Source organism: Hibiscus syriacus, unplaced genomic scaffold, assembly GCF_006381635.1.
Source record: "Hibiscus syriacus cultivar Baekdansim isolate YM2019G1 unplaced genomic scaffold, ASM638163v2 tig00111402_pilon, whole genome shotgun sequence".
Classification (NCBI taxonomy): domain Eukaryota; kingdom Viridiplantae; phylum Streptophyta; class Magnoliopsida; order Malvales; family Malvaceae; genus Hibiscus; species Hibiscus syriacus.
Window position 1 is genome coordinate 1,444,963 of NW_024063082.1, and position 18,613 is coordinate 1,463,575.

The following is an 18,613-nucleotide window of genomic DNA, read 5'->3' on the forward strand; positions in this document are numbered from 1 at the left end:
AAGGTAGTTGGACGAGAAATGAGTGCATAGCCAATTTCCACAAGAAAGTTGTGTTATGGTCACAAGAACGATAAATGCCAAGACCACCTCTATTCATAGGTTGACATATTTCCTCTCAATTAGCAAGAGATATTTTCCTGTTGGAAGGGGAGGACCCCAAATGAATTACCGAACAATTTTATCAATCTCATTACAGACACCCATAGGTAATTTAGACGTTTGCATGAAATAGATAGGGATAGCTGCTAACACAGATTTGGCGAGAGTTATCTTATCTGACCATCCAAAGATAAGGTGCGAGCGGACCAACCGCTGAGCCTTGCCCGTATTTTGTATAGGATGAAATTATAATCGGAGCAGCGAACACGTCTATGGATAACCGATACACCCATGTATTTTCCGAGGGATTTGACCTATTGGTAGCCCAAAAGAGAGTAAATAGATTGTTGCAATGAACTATCCGTATTTGGCAAAAAATAGATATGCGTTTTTCGGGTGTTAACCTTGTGTCTAGAGGAAGAACCAAACTCGGAAAGAGTCAAAATAATGAGTTGAGCTTGAGCTAGGCTCGCTTTACCATAAATGATGAGATCGCCAGCAAAGAACAGATTTGAAAAAGGTAAACCATTACGACCCAGAAAGAAAGATGACCAAGAGCCAGAAAAAACAAGATGATCGATGCGTTGACCAAGACGTTCCATAATAAGAACGAAAAAATAGGGGGGAAAGGGTCACCTTGACGAACTCCTCTTTTAGGACGGAATGGAAACGTAAGTGAACCATTCCATTAGACCTACATGATTGAAGAAGTCACATTTCATGATGATATGAATAAGAGTGGTAGAGAAACCAACATCCTGAAGAGTGTCATGAATAAAGTCCCATTTGACTCAATCAAAAACCTTTTTAAGATCGACTTTGATCGTTATCCACCACTGTTTGGTGTTTTGCCTACGCATAGAATGAATAATTTCCTACGTTATATTCAATTAATCTTTTTTGTTTTTGTTTTTTAGTTTAATTTGATTTGGTTTAGTTTTCATTTTTTTCCCATATAAATTTGATATTTCAATATATATATATATATATTTAAAAACATTTAGATCTAAACCCACGCACACATGTTGACTATATTACTCGAACATAGGTCATCAAGAAAATCAAATTCTCTTCATATTTGATAAGTTTTAATAATATTTTCATAAATATTTCCAAAAAAATTATTAAATGAAAATAAAAAATTTTGATATGATATTTTAAAGCTAATTCTATTATTTAAAATATAAGTATTAAAGTTAATACTATAAAAATTAAAATTAAAATCAGATAACCTTAGTCTTAAACAATTAAAAATTAAATTTTGATACGATTTAATTTTACCCATGGCCTCTCATTGTGGTGGTTACTTCCTAAACCACTCTCCATTTCACTTTTGCTTTCTCCTCTTCATCACGTTACAGATTCATATGTTTTCATGAATGTAGTGCCAAACTTTGTATTTATCGTGGTATTGCTTCTGTACATGGTTCGTCAATTGCGTCGCCTATTCGAAGAGAGATGTGGTCCCAGGATACAATGGACTCTTGCTGACCATTGTAGCTGTTTGTTTGAGAACAACTTACCATGTTAACACGATAATTGGATGGACAGCGATAGTCGAAATTGTATCGACCATTGCAGTACTATTTTTTACGTATTGGGACTTCGTTTATTACTAGAAATCTTGAATAAAAGGTCAAAAACCCTTGACAAACTTTTTATTCCTCATAGAAGTATATATTTTTTAGCCATGGTTAGTTTATAAGAGTATATATATTGTTTCCATTGGAAGGGAAAGATCTTTTTAGCTTACCCTGACAGTATGTTTCTTCTTCCTCACAGGTGAGTAAAATATTGTATGAAATAAAAATGAGACTTAAACAGTATGCTTTTTATCCCTCATTCTCGACTGGGTAAAATTTTGTATGAAATAAAAATGAAAGATGAAAAGACAAAATGCGCTTGGATTTGGAACATGTGTTTTTACTTTTAATTTTCTCTGCGAATTTGGATACGCTATCAAATAATTTATGTAACGGAAGAAGAAGAAGACACATAATTCTTTTAATATTTTCTCAATTGACAGCTCAAATTTTCGTTACTGAGTTAACGAGAGTTAACGATTGAGAGACTAAAATTGAACGGAATAATAATATAAATAATTAAACGTATTTAATTTTCAAATCGAAATCGAAAAAGAACATCAGTATAGTTTACCCTATAATAAAAGCACATGCTAGATTTTTAGTTGAATGCAATGCTTTCGGTCAACTTTATTTTCCTTTCTTTTATTATTATAGTATCACAAGGTCGGGTAGGAATCTATCCAAACAGCTAGGGATGTAAATGAGACGAGACAGATCGCGAGCTACTCGAGATCGATTCGGTCACGGCTTGATAAATATTCGGATCGAATGGACTCGACTCGAATTCTTAACGAGCAGAAACGAGCTACTTGATACTCGACTCGAAAAGCTCATGAGCAGCTCGAAAATATAATATATTAAGAATTTATTTTTTTAAAAATAAATTATTAATAACATTAATATTTATGTGTTGATTTTTTTTAAAATACAATAAGACTTTCATGTATTTAAGATTCAAGTTCGAGTTTGAGTTTGAGGATTCAATCTTGTTAAGTTTAAGAATTTTTTTTTTCATTTCGAGCCTTTTCAAGCTGCTCACGAGCTTCAGTTCAGGATTTTGAGTTCAAGTCGAGCTTAAAAATTTTAAGCTCGCGAGTTTTCGAGTCGAGTCGATCTTCATTTCAGAGTTTTCGAGTCGAGTCGAGCTCAGCAATACTCGAGCTCGACTCGGCTCGTTTACACCCCTACAAACAGCTATGCAAAATGCTTCATGTTCCCTCCCATTTGAATTGTAATGTATCGGTTAGGTTTTTGATCAACTTGATCCGATTAAGATATATATACTTTCATTCGAATTTAAATATCTTTTACTTGACCCGGCTCGACCTACAAAGCATATTTTTTTAAATCGAATCTGACCCGACCAAGATTTTTTAAAGTATAAATCCAATTCAACCAGTCTCGACCCAACCAGGTATAAAATAAGAATCTAATTAAAAAAATAAAGAAAGAGGGGTATTATAGCTGTTATCTATAAATTTATATGAAAAAAATTATATTATTACTCTAGGGTTGGGTCAAATCAGAGATTTTTCACCCTCCATACGACCCGACCTCACTCTTATATAAAATCCAACTTTACATGAACCCAAATTTTTAATCCATGCAGTTTTCAAGCAAAAATGAATTGGAAAATTAGAATCTTATATTACAAAATGGAATATATTTGAGGTAGTGATGGGCCATGTGCCCTTTTGTCTGATATTGCATTGATGATTGAACCACTGTCACTAACCCATATGCACACCACCTTAAGCCATCTTCACCACCATCTTCATAAGTATTTTCTTTTTGAGATTTATTTATACCAAATCACCAAAAAAAATTAAACATCAATGATTAGTTTCTTTACATAATTGAACCACTCGTCTATATAAGATGGGGAGATTCCACGAGATCCAGCAGGCAATGGCTATGGCATCTGTAAATGTACATTGCATGAATCCCGGTGACAAAGATATTAGCTATGCCAATAATTCCTCACTACAAGTCTCTTCCTCTCTTCCCTATATATAATATGTGCAAAACTTCTTATTTATATCTATCTGTTAAACAAATATGTTAACCTTTTGTTTCTTTTTTCCCCAGAAAAATATATTATTGAAGACAAGGCAGTTTCTAGAGGATACAGTCAAAGACATGCTGAGCAAGTTTTTGCCAGTCACTTGTCTTAAGGTGGCGGACTTGGGTTGTGCTTCAGGTCCCAACACGTTCTTCTCAACATATGAAATTATGGATACCATCACTAGGATTTGCCAAAAACAACACTGGGAATCACCTGAGCTTCAAGTGTTCCTCAACGATCTTCCCGAGAACGACTTCAACGCAGTATTTAGATCAGTTCCAGCTTTGAATGAAAGGCTGAAGAAAGATGAGGGAGACCTGAGGGGGCCTTGTTTTATAGTTGGAGTACCAGGTTCCTTTTACCAAAGACTTTTTCCAAGCAGGAGCATGCACTTCGTATACTCTTCTTCTAGTCTCCATTGGCTCTCAAAGGTTATCAATCTCTTCCATTTTTGTATGTTATCGGTCCAGTTTAAATTGTTAAGTGGTTGCCAACATACAAGGTGAATGTTATATGATTGTGAATGACTTTTAGGCCCCAAGAGGAGACAAGGGAAACATATACATGTCAAAGTCTAGCTCTGCTGATGCATTCAAAGCTTATTCGGAACAATTTCGAATGGACTTTTTGAAATTTTTACGCTTACGTTCCGAAGAAATGGTGGGTGGAGGACGAATGCTTCATTGCTTAGTTGGTAGAAGCAGTACTGATCCCACAAGCAATGATTGTTGTTCTATATATGAACTTTTAAATAAATCACTCTTCGACTTGGTGGCCAAGGTTCATTAGTTTTTTCTTCACTTGAATACTGTAGCATCGCGATTACTATCTATTGTACATATGATGGCAGTTATAATGACACTCATTTCTTTGAGAACGATCTATTTGATTTGCAGGGGCTGGTGCAAGAATCTAATGTGGATTCATTCAATGTGCCTTATTATAACCCTTGCGAACAAGAAATGAGGGAGATCATTGAAGAGGAAGGATCGTTCAATCTTGATAAGATAGAAGTATTTGAAGTGAATTGGGATTTTGAAGACAACAATGGCAACAAAAACTATGTGTTTGAAAAGAATAAAAGCGGGCAAAATGTTGCAAAAACCGTAAGAGCGGCTTATGAATATATACTTGCTAGTCATTTCGGAGAGATCATAATCGATGAACTGTTCACAAGATATGCACAATATGTGGGTGAGCATTTGTCTGAGGAAAAGACAAAGTTCATTACTTTTGTGGTTTTAATGACCAAGAAATAGTTGGTTATATGTAAGGACACATATCACTATTAGGTATATCCCTTTCTTAGTGTTCCTTATTGTTATCGTGTGGGTGAGCTATTATTCTCGTTTTAATGAACATATGATTTGGGTGAGCTATTATTGAGTTCCTTATTATTTGAATTATGATCTTCCTCGGTGTGGTTTGTGCCGAAGAATCTTTGGTTTTAACTTATATACATCTACGTGTGGAGGACTGGAAATGGTGGTGGAAATCCTTCTTCGCTTCTGGTTCTGTTTCCATCTACATCTTCTTGTACACCATAAACTATCTAATATTCGATCTCAAGGGTTTAAGTGGACCAGTCTCTGCAACTCTCTACTTGGGGTATTCTCTCTTCGTGGTTCTAGCAATCATGTTGGCGACTGGAACAATTGGATTCCTCTCTTCATTCTGGTTCGTGCATTATTTATTATCGTCCGTAAAGCTGGATTGAAGAGATAATCAGCAGTCGAAGAAGCTCGTGAGAAAAGAAACCAACCTGTACATCAGTCGATCATATCTAGTATTTATAATCTTGAGCTTTACTTTGTTCGGGAACTGAAGGCAGGAACAATAAATTGTCGTTTTTTTCCTTAAATTCTTTATTAGTTGCATCCGCATTCTGATATTAGGTTGCGGTTGTAACTTACTTTGTGCTACTTATGCCAATTACTTTGGGGTATTTTCATTCTGGAATGCAATTGAGCACAGTCCCTTTTTTACTGGTTTGACTTTCCATTTTTATTAGGGTAGAATCTCTCCTTCCTAATATTACAAAATTATAAAATAATTTTCATATTTATTAAATTATGTTAGCAAAAAATCATTTTTACATTGATTCCTACTTTATTTATTTTAAAAATATCATTTTTTTTTATCATTCAGTATCGTGTTGACATATGATCGATGCGGAGCTGCATTAGGCTGCATAGTTCTGTTGTACCAAAGCTGGTAGGAATGAGAAGGTCAAATTATATTTGGAGCACTTTGAATGGACATATTTGTGAAAGTACATCGGTACACAATTTATCGACTTAAATGATGAAAAACTAGCAAAATCTAGAAAGCATAGAAGGATGAAACAGCCATCCATATACTACATGGAGGTAAAAATCTAAACAAGAATCGAAAGTCTAGGCGAGAACTGGCAAGATGAGTCCGTCTATAAAAGAAACGGAAATACAAGCACTACATGAACAATTCTGAAAATAAAACCACCCAAACGACTCCAAAAGAACAAGCACGAAGGACACCAAATCTTCTCCACTCATTGTGCCATTAAGTCCAGCCGAGGTTTCTCATGGTTGATGCACCAATTAAGAAAAAGAATATGATCCAAGTCATTTCCAGATCCTACTCTTGCCACTTTAGCCTTGTGTTTGCCGAGTATTGTATGACTTGCAGTTCGGGCATTTCCGAGCCAAGACGTGAAACCGAACTAAAGATTTTGTCCCGCAATCATTGCAAAGGATTGAAACCTGTTGATCACAATTATATTTGTAAACGAACAGAGGTAATAAGAAACTTCTTCCATGAAAGGAATCTCGGGTAAACTCATTGTATAAATGATAAGAAAAAGAGGATGCTCAGATTTCGAACCATTTTATTTTGATACGGTTCTGGCATTGGTGTAGTTGTGATCTCCTCGTCAAATTTCTCCCAAACCTTTGACATATCACAAACCGATTTGGAGCACAGAGGGCAGGCATATCTGTTATAGTGATCAGTCAAGAACAGCAGCATCACAACAAATTGAGGAAACAGTTGATCCTGATACTGAAATGAAGCACTTACTGGAAATGGTCCCTCATATCCTTCAAACAATTTGTGTGAATTGTATGCCCACATGGCAAAACAGTAACATCTTGTCTCGACTCAAACAGAAACTGCATTCATAAATTGTGATTTTTCAGTTAGGTAAATATTGAAGCAATATTTTATAATATTTGATGGTTAAATAGGAGAATCTGAAATTACCTCAAAGCATACAGGACAGTCGTGGTGCATTGCTCCTTCCACACAGGGATGGCTGTTTTCCAGAAGAACTGAATAGCAGCAACCTTTGTGCAACAGAAAATGAAAAAACAAACAGATAAAAGTATTAGTAATATTCAAATACCCAATAATAACAAAAACTTGAATAAGATAGATTCAGATAAGCTTACCACACTTGTGGCAATGGAAGAAGTTCTCCTGCCCTCCAATCCTAGGAGAATATAACATCAATTATTTAGGTGTGTCAATGACAAGATCAACAGAAAAATGCAACCCTCCCTTCCCCCAAAAAAAAATGACAAAGGAGAAAATAACTTCGTAAATGCTGCAAAATGTTGAGCCATAAAAACAAGGACATTAACAATATACCTACAGATCCCACAACCATCACAATGATACTGTCTCTTCGATGTCTGCATAGTAGAAACAATGTTAGTATGCCACTATATGTATCTATTAACTCTGTACAAAAGATGAAGAGCTGAGACAACATAACAATTCACAAAACAGTAAAACATGGAAAGACTTAGATTCGCATTTGATTGCTACATTAGGGAATTGCTATCCACTTACATCATCGTCAAAAAGCTTGCAGGACTTGCAGAAATATTTCCCCATACACACACCACAGTTAATGCAGACTTGTTGGACCTGTTCAAAATGATATCAAAAGCAAACGTGTTCAGACAAAATCCAACCACGTACAAAACAACTCTTAAAGTACTATATTATGCAAACTAAAATTTTCATCATCATCAAGAATATCATCATTCCTTTAACATGGGAATACCTTAACGGTTTAAGCTTTAATATTGACATCTTTCCTTGAAATTCTTAAAAAAAATAAAATAAGCTAAGAGTGATTTACCTGTTGTTCTGTGCCACAGAGTGAGCAAATGACCTGGTAAAATGTTCGGGGAAATGTTAGAATATGGAGCATTACAACAAAGATGCCAGCAAGTACAAAGAAAAGAATTCCAGGTATACCATGGGGCAGAAAGAAAATATACCGAATTTATCAATAAAGATACCTTACTGACTTGACGGCGTGGGATGTCATGTCTGAGCCCCTGATCAACATTGATATTATTCTGAGAAGGATAAAAAATCAATCGAGTGCCAAAAATATTTTCAATTAAAGGATGTAAATATTCTTCTGAGAAGGATAACATTCAAATTATTGATGATAGCATTTTCATACTACAATGTCACATAGATGGCGATTAATGTTAATCATAAAATGTCATGATAAGAACTAACCTTGGCCTCATTATGACAGTGGCGACAATCAAAGATCTCATCACAACAGGGAGCTCTAATCCGGCACCTTCTACGATAATGAGAGCAACTGGAGAAAAAAAGGGAAATTAGCAACACATGGTGTCAGCCAAAAAAATGAAAGAAACCTGAACAGAAATAAATAAGAAAAATAATTAGAACTTACCCATACTGCATAAGCCCCTTATCCAGCAATTCAGTTGCTTCTACTTCATTTGATTCCTGTTTGACCATACAACATCGACCTGACTGCGGTGTGCATGAACCCCCTGCCTCTTCTTCATATACTTTGCAATTTTCATTTTGTTGCTGATAGTTAAGCTCTAGTCCTTCAGCTGCAGAAGACTTCATCTCAACTTCTTCCATTGAAAAAGACATCTCCAGGTTTAACTGTATCTTATGTTAAAGCTGGTGCAGTCCTTAAAACCTGCAGAGTATAAAATTTAGCAAAGAATCCAATATTTTAAACACATCTAGTGGCTTGAACAAGCCAGGCACACACTCCATGACATTGTTGCTTTCTTCTATACTGCTGCAGACCAGTTGAAATCAGCAACAAAATAATCCAACAAAGGTTGAACAGCTCCAATCAGCATTACTCCAAGTTAAGGATTCATCAAAATTAGTATTACTACAATAATCCCACATAAATAAGAATAATGCAGCACTGAGGAACTCCAGAGCCTCCAGCAGTGAATAGAAAGCAATAGCATTGCATGATAAACTTGATTGCTTGAAGTTCTGGACCCAAAATCCAACTATACTGGAGATGACCATAGATGTCCCAACCTATGGTAAAAGCAATATATCACAGAATCAAACATGTTCTCCAATGAAAAGGAAAAAAGGGGAAAGAGTGATTGATTGCAAAATTTTGCTGTGTTATCGTCCACAACAAGCAAGCCTACCTCTAGCATTTCAGCACCGAGTCTCCCCTCTAACAATAGTACTTACTCTTCATCCCTTAATACTTTGACATCCTTAGAACTGGAGAAAGTGGATCTTCAGATAGAATTAAGCTTATTAGGAACTTAATTATTTCTCTCCAAAAAATAAAGTTATACAAGAAAATCTCCAACTACTGAAGGATTTTCAGTTATACATAAACCAAACTGGTTCACCACCCATCAAAGTACACCTCATTTCAAGGAAGATTCTAGTTGAAACCAATTAGCGAAAGTTCTTTTATTTCTAGCCAGTTTAGAATACACCCTCCAAGGCTTTTGGAAATGAATCATAGCAACTTGTAGATTGACCCCATAATTTGGAAGAAGTGAGTTTTGTTGGAAGCGTAGATGGACTCACTATAATTTATATAACACTCAGAAATTTTTATTTATACGAAACAAAATATGTTACAACGACACTCTCAATATTACAATACTGCAATACTAGCTGCTGCTAGTTTACAAACTCACCAATATATTTAAAGCTTTGCTAAGCTTCACAATATATCTCTCAAATCTCTTTATTTTTTCACTCCTCAATCGTATTTACGCTCACTCACTTTTTTATTCACGCTCACTACTTCACACCAACTAAAGGCTAAGCACACATATATATATAGGTTGTATAACCGACTTATTTGAGGACCTCTGGATGCTTCTCAACTTCTCTCCTTAATTCTTGCTTGACATGTTGCCGTGTGAATTCAAACAATTAAAGAAAAATCTTTGCCGACATATGCATGTGTGGTTTAGTGTACTGCCAAGCATTTCCACTTTGTTTTGTTTACTTGTGAATCTATCTTCATTTGCCACGTTGAACTTCTACACAATTCCAAGAGTTTGACTTCTAACACTCCCCCTCAAACTCGACTTTCCATTCCAAGCTTTTCTTTGAGTCGATTGAATATATCTGCTCTCAATGGCTTTGTGAAAATATCTGCTAGTTGATCTTCAGTTCTGCAGTAAATTAGCTCCACATTTTTGTTCTTCACCTGCTCTCGTATAAAGTGATATTTTGTATCAATATGCTTGCTTCGGCTATGAGAGACTGGATTCTTGGCAAGGGAAATTGTAGACTTGTTGTCGACATAGATTGTAGTTGGTTCTTCTTGCGCCAAATTTAGCTCGTTCAAAATATTCCTTAACCACATTGCTTGGCAAGTGCACGCTGCTGCGGCTATGTATTCTGCTTCACATGTTGAAAGAGCTACAGTTTGTTGCTTCTTTGATGACCATGAAAATACTGCAGAGCCGATATGAAAGAGATATCCAGTTGTGCTTTTCCGATCGTCTAAGTCTCCCCCATAATCACTATCAGAATAACCAACCAGCTTCGAATTTTCTGAATGCGTGTAGAATAAACCATAACCTGTTGTACCTTTGACATATCTGAGGATTCTTTTTGCTGCACTCCAATGATCTTGTTTCGGATGCTCCATGAATCTGCTTACCAATCCCACAGCGTATATTATGTCTGGTCGTGTAATAGTCAGATACCTTAGACTTCCAACTATGCTTTTGAACAACGTCGGATTCACTTGCTCTCTTGTTGAATTCACACTTAATTTGACTCCTGGTTCTGCTGGAGTGGCTACCGGCTTGCAATCTTCCATTTTGAATTTTCTTAAAATTTCTTCTGCATACTTCTTTTGTGATATAAATATTCCTTCTTGCATTTGCTTCACTTCAACTCCAAGGAAGTATGACATTTCTCCAATATCTGTCATTTCAAATTCTTTAGTCATAGCTTTCTTAAAATCATTGAACATACCTGGATTATTTCCTGTGAAAATCATGTCGTCCACATATAAGCACACGATCATGATATCACCGTCTTCATTTTTCTTTGTGTATAAGGCATGCTCGTATGGACTCTTCATGAACCCATTTCTCTGGAAATATTCATCAATCCTTGTGTTCCATGCTCTCGGGGCTTGCTTCAAACCATATAGAGCTTTCTTCAATCGGTAAACTTTGTCTTCATGTCCCTTTTTAATGTATCCAGGTGGTTGCTCAATATAAACTTCTTCTTCTAGGTAGCCATTTAAAAATGCTGACTTCACATCCATTTGATAAATTTTCCATCCTTTTTGTGCTGCGACTGCTGTGAGAAGTCTGATGGTCTCGATCCTTGCTACTGGAGCAAATACTTCATCATAGTCTATTCCTTGTCTTTGTTTATAGCCTTTGACAACTAGCCTCGCTTTGTACTTCTCAACATTTCCTTCTTTATTGGTCTTTGTCTTGTAAACCCATTTTACTCCAATTGGGTTATGGCCTTCTGGTTGTCTTGTTAGCTCCCATGTATCATTTCTTTCTATTGATGCAATTTCTTCATCCATTGCATTCCTCCATTTGTCATCTTCAACCGCTTCTTCGTATGTTATTGGATCACTGTTCACAAGCAAGCAGAAAAGTGAAACATTATTTAGTTCATAATCGTTGTACCTTTCTGGCATTTTTCTCTCTCTTGTGGATCTTCGAAGTTCTGTGGGAGATGCTTCAGGATCTTCTATTATGTTGCTGGCATCGCTGCTGCTGCTTGACGACGATGGTAGATTTTGTCGAGGATCTTGATCATCATCTTGTTCATCTTGATTGATAAGATCACCATCTTTATCTTCAAAAAATAATCCTTCAACTTTCTTTTCCTCTTCGCTCCATCTCCAATAGTCTGCTTCATCGAACTCGACATCTCTTGAAATTATTATCTTCTTTGTAAGAGGATTATATAATCTGTAAGCTTTGCTTCTTTCATCATAGCCAATGAAATACATTTTCTCCTCTGTCATCAAGCTTCTTTCTGGTCTGTTCGGGAACATGGGCATATGCGATGCATCCAAAAATCTTGAGGTGTCCAACTCCTGGTTTCTGTCCACTCCATGCTTCGTTTGGCGTCATATACTTCACGCTTTTTGTTGGACATCGGTTCAATAAATAAACTGCACATCGAACTGCTTCAGCCCAGAAATTTCTCGGTAGTTGCTTACCTTTTATCATGCTTCTCGCCATATCCAGGATTGTGCGGTTCTTCCTTTCTGCAACTCCATTTTGTTGTGGCGTGTATCTGGCTGTCAGCTGATGGATGATACCATGCTCTTTGCAGAATTCTTCAAATAACTTTGATGTATATTCGCCTCCTCTATCTGATCTGAGTATCTTCAAATATTGACCGCTTTGTTTTTCCGACATTGCTTTGAATTCTCTCAATTTTTCCAGCGCTTCTGACTTTTCTTTCAATATATAAATCCAACATTTTCTACTAAAATCATCAATGAAAGTTAGGTAGTACCTGTTACCGCCAAGCGATGGTATGTCAAAAGGACCGGCTATATCTGTGTGTACTATCTCCAGTGGTCTTCGGGCACGCCAGGATCTACCAACTTCAAAGCTTTGTCTATGTTGCTTCCCTTTGATGCAAGCCTCACATAATTGATTTGGAGGGTTGATCTCTGGTAGTCCTTTCACCATGCTTGTTTTTGACAACAGCTTCAATCCAGAAAATCCAAGATGTCCATATCTTAGATGCCATAGCCATGAATCATCTTTGATCGCGGTCTTTATGCACATTACTTCTCCTGACTCGATATCAATTGTAAAGAGACGATTTCGAGTCATATCAGCTTGGGCTATCAATTCTCCTTCTTTATTTTTGATGGCGAGCGAGCGATTCTTCATCTGCACTTCATATCCTTTTTCCAGGAGTTGACCAAGACTGATGATATTGCTTTTCAAAGCAGGTACATAATAAACATCTGAAATATATTTCTTTTCTCCATTTTTCTGAGTAATCATGACTTTGCCTTTTCCTTTTATTTCTGCGTGCGAGTCATCTCCGAACGTTACTCGTCCATGAACTGTTTCATCTAATTTCACAAACAGTTCCCTTTGACCACACATATGGTTACTGGCACAATTATCAAGATACCAAATATTTTTCTTGAATTCTTCATTTCCTTTATAAGTGAGGAATACGTGAGATTTTTCAATTTTTTCTTCTTCAGCTGCTGCTACGTTATTTCTTTCTTCTTGTTTAGGAGCAGATCTACACTCATAACTATAATGACCATACTTATTGCAATTATAACATTGTACCTGGAATTTACTTCCTTGTTGATATCTGCCCCTACCTCGGCCTCTGAATCCTCGTCCACGACCTGATGTTGGATTGCTTTCACTCATTTGATCGGTGCTATGTGATCGACCACCACGTCCACGAGTTCCACGAGTTCCTCGTCCTCCTCTATATCTTCCACGATAACCACCACGATTTCCTCGTCCTTGTGTGTAGCTGCTGCTAGCTTTTCCTTCGTTGACATTCATCTTGCTTTGTAGAGCTTACTCCAAATTTTCAGAATCCTCATTTTGTTTCATTTTCTGCTCATGGGCTTGAAGTGAACCCACAAGCTCATCAATCGATATCTGAGATAAATCTTTTGATTCTTCGATTGCCACCACCACGTAATCGAATTTTCTTGTTAATGACCGCAAAATTTTTTCCATCACTCTAACATCATCGAGTGATTCACCATTTCTTTTCATTTCATTTACGACCGTTTTCACACGGCTAATATAATCATCGATGTTTTCTGTACTTTTCATTTTTAGCATCTCAAACTCAGCACGGAGAGTTTGTAAGCGTACCTTCTTTGCTTTTTCGACACCTTGTAGAGATTTTTGCAAAATCTCCCACGCTTGTTTTGCGGTCTTTGCATCAGAAATTTTTTCAAAGGTAGATTCGTCTACTCCTTGAAAAATAAAGAACAATGCTTTTTTATCTTTTCTCCGGGATTCCTTCAATACCTTCTTTTCTTCATTGGCCAAGGCTGCTTCTGCTGCTGCATTTTCAGGCTCGGTGTAACCATCCTCGATGATATCCCAACAATCTTGGGACCCTAGTAACGCCTTCATTTGAATGCTCCAATTGCCATAATTTGTCTTTGTCAATCTCGGGATTTGAGGTTGAATCATGTTGGCCATCTTCTCCACCACGTTGAACTCGAACCAAGCTCTGAGGCCACTTGTTGGAAGCGTAGATGGACTCACTATAATTTATAACACTCAGAAATTTTTATTTATACGAAACAAAATATGTTACAACGACACTCTCAATATTACAATACTGCAATACTAGCTGCTGCTAGTTTACAAACTCACCAATATATTTAAAGCTTTGCTAAGCTTCACAATATATCTCTCAAATCTCTTTATTTTTTCACTCCTCAATCGTATTTACGCTCACTCACTTTTTTATTCACGCTCACTACTTCACACCAACTAAAGGCTAAGCACACATATATATAGGTTGTATAACCGACTTATTTGAGGACCTCTGGATGCTTCTCAACTTCTCTCCTTAATTCTTGCTTGACATGTTGCCGTGTGAATTCAAACAATTAAAGAAAAATCTTTGCCGACATATGCATGTGTGGTTTAGTGTACTGCCAAGCATTTCCACTTTGTTTTGTTTACTTGTGAATATATCTTCATTTGCCACGTTGAACTTCTACACAATTCCAAGAGTTTGACTTCTAACAAGTTTTAGGATTTAGAGTGAAAAATAGGGCATAGGGTTTAGGAAAGTAATGACAGTGTCAATTGAAGTTCAAAAGAGAGATCTGCACAAAATTCCCTAATGGTTTCTAGTAAAAATCTGCAGGAGCAAATGAAATTCAAAGTACAGAAATCAAAGTTTCGGTGTCCTTCCTTATCTGCAGTCAGCCACACATTCTAAGGTAACAAGTAAACACAAGTTATTCGTATTTCCTGCTTCCGACATTTACCGTAATCTCAATAGTCTCTTATCTAGCACTTTATTGCAAAGGAAAGATATTGCGCTATACCATAATATCAAGTTTCAAAAGTGAACTCCAAAATGAGATTGAAAAGTCGTTATTATTCTCTTTTGTTCATTTCATGGACAAATCAAAAATTTATTCAAAAACCAAAACAGTATTACATCGTGTGTCAGAGAATAGGAAACTCAGCTGCCAAGCAAAAGGCAGACTAATAATAAAACCAATTCAAGTTCGTTTTCTTCACTCTACAACCAGAAGCATACTTGATTAATTTTTTAAAACTTTTGGGCCAAAACCATCCGAAACTAATGTTTTACCAAATGATCCATGAAGATGCCTTAATGATGCATCATGTCGATTGGCTGTATGCTACAACAAAATAAGTAATAACGTAAAAGACACCGCAGAGGATGGTTAACCCATAATACTGCTTCGCAACAAGCACTCCCGAAGCTAGAATACTTCGGGACAAATGTAGTAGACATCAAATACTTATGCTGAAGGCTTTAAATCGAATCAACGTCATAGACACAAAAGCCATCCAATCCAAGCGGAGAGATAATAAAACGACCTCCTCTAATAAAAAGAAGCAACCAATTCAGTAGATACAAACAACAGCTGAAAGAACTTTCAGGCCTAAATTTAAATCCCTACCAAGCACAGTACACACAGCAGCAATAACTCAAAATAAAACACCAGCATCAGCAGCAAAAGAAACACAACCACTGCATCAAATCAATCGGCCAGTAAGAATAAACTGAGATTTATATCAAATTATTCTAACATGATCAAATTCGACCAAAGTTGACAATCAAGCAATAAAAAATTCTCGATCTTATACTAAATAGGAACGACCAATTCAATCATCAATATTTTTCCTAATGAAAGAACTAAATCTTCTGGAAACGAATTACTTCCAGCAACTTTTCCTTCCGTTTCTCTCAATTCTTTCAGAAACGAAACGGAAACTAAATCGCTTAATAAATTAAATCAACGAATTACTACTTCCGACAAAGAACATTAGCCTTATACATTACCTAAACAAAGAATTCATCATCAATAAAAAATAATATTATTATTAACTTAAAACAGATTTTACGAAATAACGAACTTTAAATCTTAGGGAGAAACGCTCCGATCTGAAACAAGAACAAGGGCGTGATCCCGATGACAACGTCCAATAGCAAATGTGAATATATCCTTTCAATTTCTCACAATCATAGCCTTTTCCTTTCTTCTTTGTTTCACAGCAATTTGATGAGAAACTTGTGGTCAAATAGCTGCCCTTTTATAGCTGCTTAAAGAGATAAGGGAAGATCGGTTTCCTCGATTTCTCGAGACTTCGAAAAAATTTGGTTTTACGAAAACCGAAAGCGAAAGCTGTTACTTGTTGGCTTCTGTATTTCTCATAGATGTCGATAGACGACAAATTTAAACGTCCGAAATGACGTACTCACCCCTCTCTCCCAAAAAATATCTTCTTCCCTGTCTATTAGGGTTTATTGCATTGGAAGTTCCTCAACTTTAATATATTATAATTAAATCCTTGAATTATCTATAACATATATATTAAATTCTTCTGTTAGTCTCGCTAGTTTGAGAATTAAATATCAGCTCAAATCTAGTATAAAATATATTTAAAATTTCAATTCAAATGATAAATATGTTAATAGTTATCTCGTGCAAATGTAAACTTGGAAAATTTCTGTGTTAAAATTAAATTTTAAATTCTTGAAGATTCAAAGTACAATGTTAACATTTTAATCATTTATATTTTAAAAAAGATTAAAGAGAAAATTTATCATTTTACTATTTTAGAGGGACCGAGAACACTCCTGCGAGCTACTCTTCTCGTATAATGCAAGGTATGAGATGTTGATTTGATGGGTTTGGACTTTATATGTACATGGTTGAATTTTTTTTCTTTTTCTAAAAGATCGAATTTAGATTCAGTTGAATTATTTGAGGAAAATGTTGAGTTACGTTCGAGTTTAAAGTTAAAAATATTCGACTTAATCTAATATTATAATTTAATTATCTCTTATATATTTAGAGATAATTATAATAATATATTTTTGTATGGATTTTCTTTTCAATTAGATTACTATTTTATTGAATAAGAATGATAATTATATATATATATATATGTTGAATCAGGTCAGGTATGTGTACAAGTTTTATCCCAAAAAGTAAGTTTTATTTTAGATCGGGTGAAGTTTCCCTAACTTAGATCAGGTCAAGTTTTAACCGGAGAGAATATTTTTTTTTGATTTGGGTCGAGTTGACTAAAAATCTAACCTAACCTGACCCATTTCATCTTTACTCAAACGCGATCAATCTCATGAATGATTTTGATATAATGTCTAAAACAATTTTCTTAATTTTTAATGACATTGTCTATTTTTAATGCTTTGATCTAAATTGTTCATATAATAAGCATATATATTTGTAATTTAATAGTGATATTTTATAAATATTTTATATCATATTTGAGTTGACATTTAATTCTTTAATTGATATTAAGTTAATGTGAGAACTTGGTTAATATATAAAAATTTAAGAGCAAAATTAGAATATGAACAATAAGTTCAGGATTAAAACTTGGTTGGTATTTTAAATATTCGATTAAAAGATATTAAAATTTTATAACAAATTTAGAATATGAACAATAGTTTAGGATTAAACTATCAATATTGATTAATAATTGTTTAATTGTTAATATTTAAATCATTTTTCCTTTTGAAAACTTTATTGGGGTGTCGGATAGCGTTTGAGACGAAAGGGTCGGTGGAGTAGGACAACCCAATAATGGAAACAACACAAATACTATAATTTTTAGACGGGAAAATGAACGGTCAGATTTGATGTGACCGCAGAAAAGGTTGCTATCCGATTGAGTTATTGCAATGCTGCAACGTGTATGGTCAACAAGACAGCTGGAACTGGTGATATCGGATTCTTGGGCGAAACCGCGAAAGACGTTCCTAACTGACGTGGATAGATTATTACAATGTATTATAGTGAAAAAACTATCTTATACGAAAGGAAAAGAAGATCTGTCACGTAATTTATTTTAGGATAATGTTTGCTAAAATACTATGTATTTATCTTAAATTTAATATAAATATTTTGATATAAAAAATATGGAAATGATATAAATATAATGATTTATTTATAATATAATGAAAATGTTATTCAATATTTTTATTTTTCTAGTATATTATTCTTTAAATTATATATATATACATATTGAATAATCTAATCATATCTAACACTTAAATTTTTTTATATTTTGTTTTTAATATTTATTTTTTCAGCACTTCATTTTTCAATTTTTACACTAACTCAATAGAATATTAGCATGTTATCTTTATTTAAGGGTATGATTAAAAAACATTAAAACCCATTACATGAGATTCAAACACATAATTAATAAATTTAAATAAAAACTTTTACCATATTATTAATGATTTTTTTATATTTTGAAGGAATTATTATTTATTAATTTAATTTTATAAATATTTTCAATAAATATTTTTTATTTTAAAGTATATTTTAAAATCATTTGATTGTTTTGGTGTT

General features: G+C 34.9%; 2 protein-coding genes across 2 annotated transcripts; one reads left to right on the forward strand and one right to left on the reverse strand.

The window, feature by feature from the left end:
- Nucleotides 1-3,552: 3,552 nt before the first annotated feature.
- On the forward strand, nt 3,553-5,022 carry LOC120161880 (S-adenosyl-L-methionine:benzoic acid/salicylic acid carboxyl methyltransferase 3-like). The gene is made up of 4 exons (XM_039172090.1): nt 3,553-3,674; nt 3,774-4,181; nt 4,285-4,530; nt 4,647-5,022. The coding sequence occupies exons 1-4, from the start codon at nt 3,564-3,566 to the stop codon at nt 5,007-5,009; spliced, it is 1,128 nt and encodes a 375-aa protein (XP_039028021.1). The 5' UTR covers nt 3,553-3,563; the 3' UTR covers nt 5,010-5,022.
- A 1,065-nt stretch (nt 5,023-6,087) lies between these two features.
- On the reverse strand, nt 6,088-16,362 carry LOC120161881 (probable E3 ubiquitin-protein ligase RZFP34). Its single transcript, XM_039172091.1, has 13 exons — nt 16,143-16,362; nt 8,453-8,713; nt 8,269-8,356; nt 8,040-8,099; nt 7,877-7,909; nt 7,582-7,659; nt 7,378-7,421; nt 7,179-7,219; nt 6,991-7,073; nt 6,808-6,899; nt 6,613-6,724; nt 6,321-6,491; nt 6,088-6,288 (listed from the first exon to the last, which is right to left on the reverse strand). The coding sequence occupies exons 2-12, from the start codon at nt 8,662-8,664 to the stop codon at nt 6,381-6,383; spliced, it is 954 nt and encodes a 317-aa protein (XP_039028022.1). The 5' UTR covers nt 8,665-8,713; nt 16,143-16,362; the 3' UTR covers nt 6,088-6,288; nt 6,321-6,380.
- Nucleotides 16,363-18,613: the final 2,251 nt, after the last annotated feature.

Excerpts from the sequence above, each read along its gene's own strand:
- LOC120161880 (XM_039172090.1), top strand. The coding sequence starts at position 3,564 with ATGGGGAGATTCCACGAGATCCAGCAGGCAATGGCTATGGCATCTGTA. Across the intron at positions 3,675-3,773 it reads CCAATAATTCCTCACTACAA|AAAAATATATTATTGAAGAC; the intron begins GTCTCTTCCTCT and ends TTTTTTCCCCAG. Across the intron at positions 4,182-4,284 it reads GTCTCCATTGGCTCTCAAAG|GCCCCAAGAGGAGACAAGGG; the intron begins GTTATCAATCTC and ends AATGACTTTTAG.
- LOC120161881 (XM_039172091.1), bottom strand. The coding sequence starts at position 8,664 with ATGTCTTTTTCAATGGAAGAAGTTGAGATGAAGTCTTCTGCAGCTGAA. Across the intron at positions 7,220-7,377 it reads GATGGTTGTGGGATCTGTAG|GATTGGAGGGCAGGAGAACT; the intron begins GTATATTGTTAA and ends ATATTCTCCTAG. Across the intron at positions 7,074-7,178 it reads CTTCCATTGCCACAAGTGTG|GTTGCTGCTATTCAGTTCTT; the intron begins GTAAGCTTATCT and ends TGTTGCACAAAG.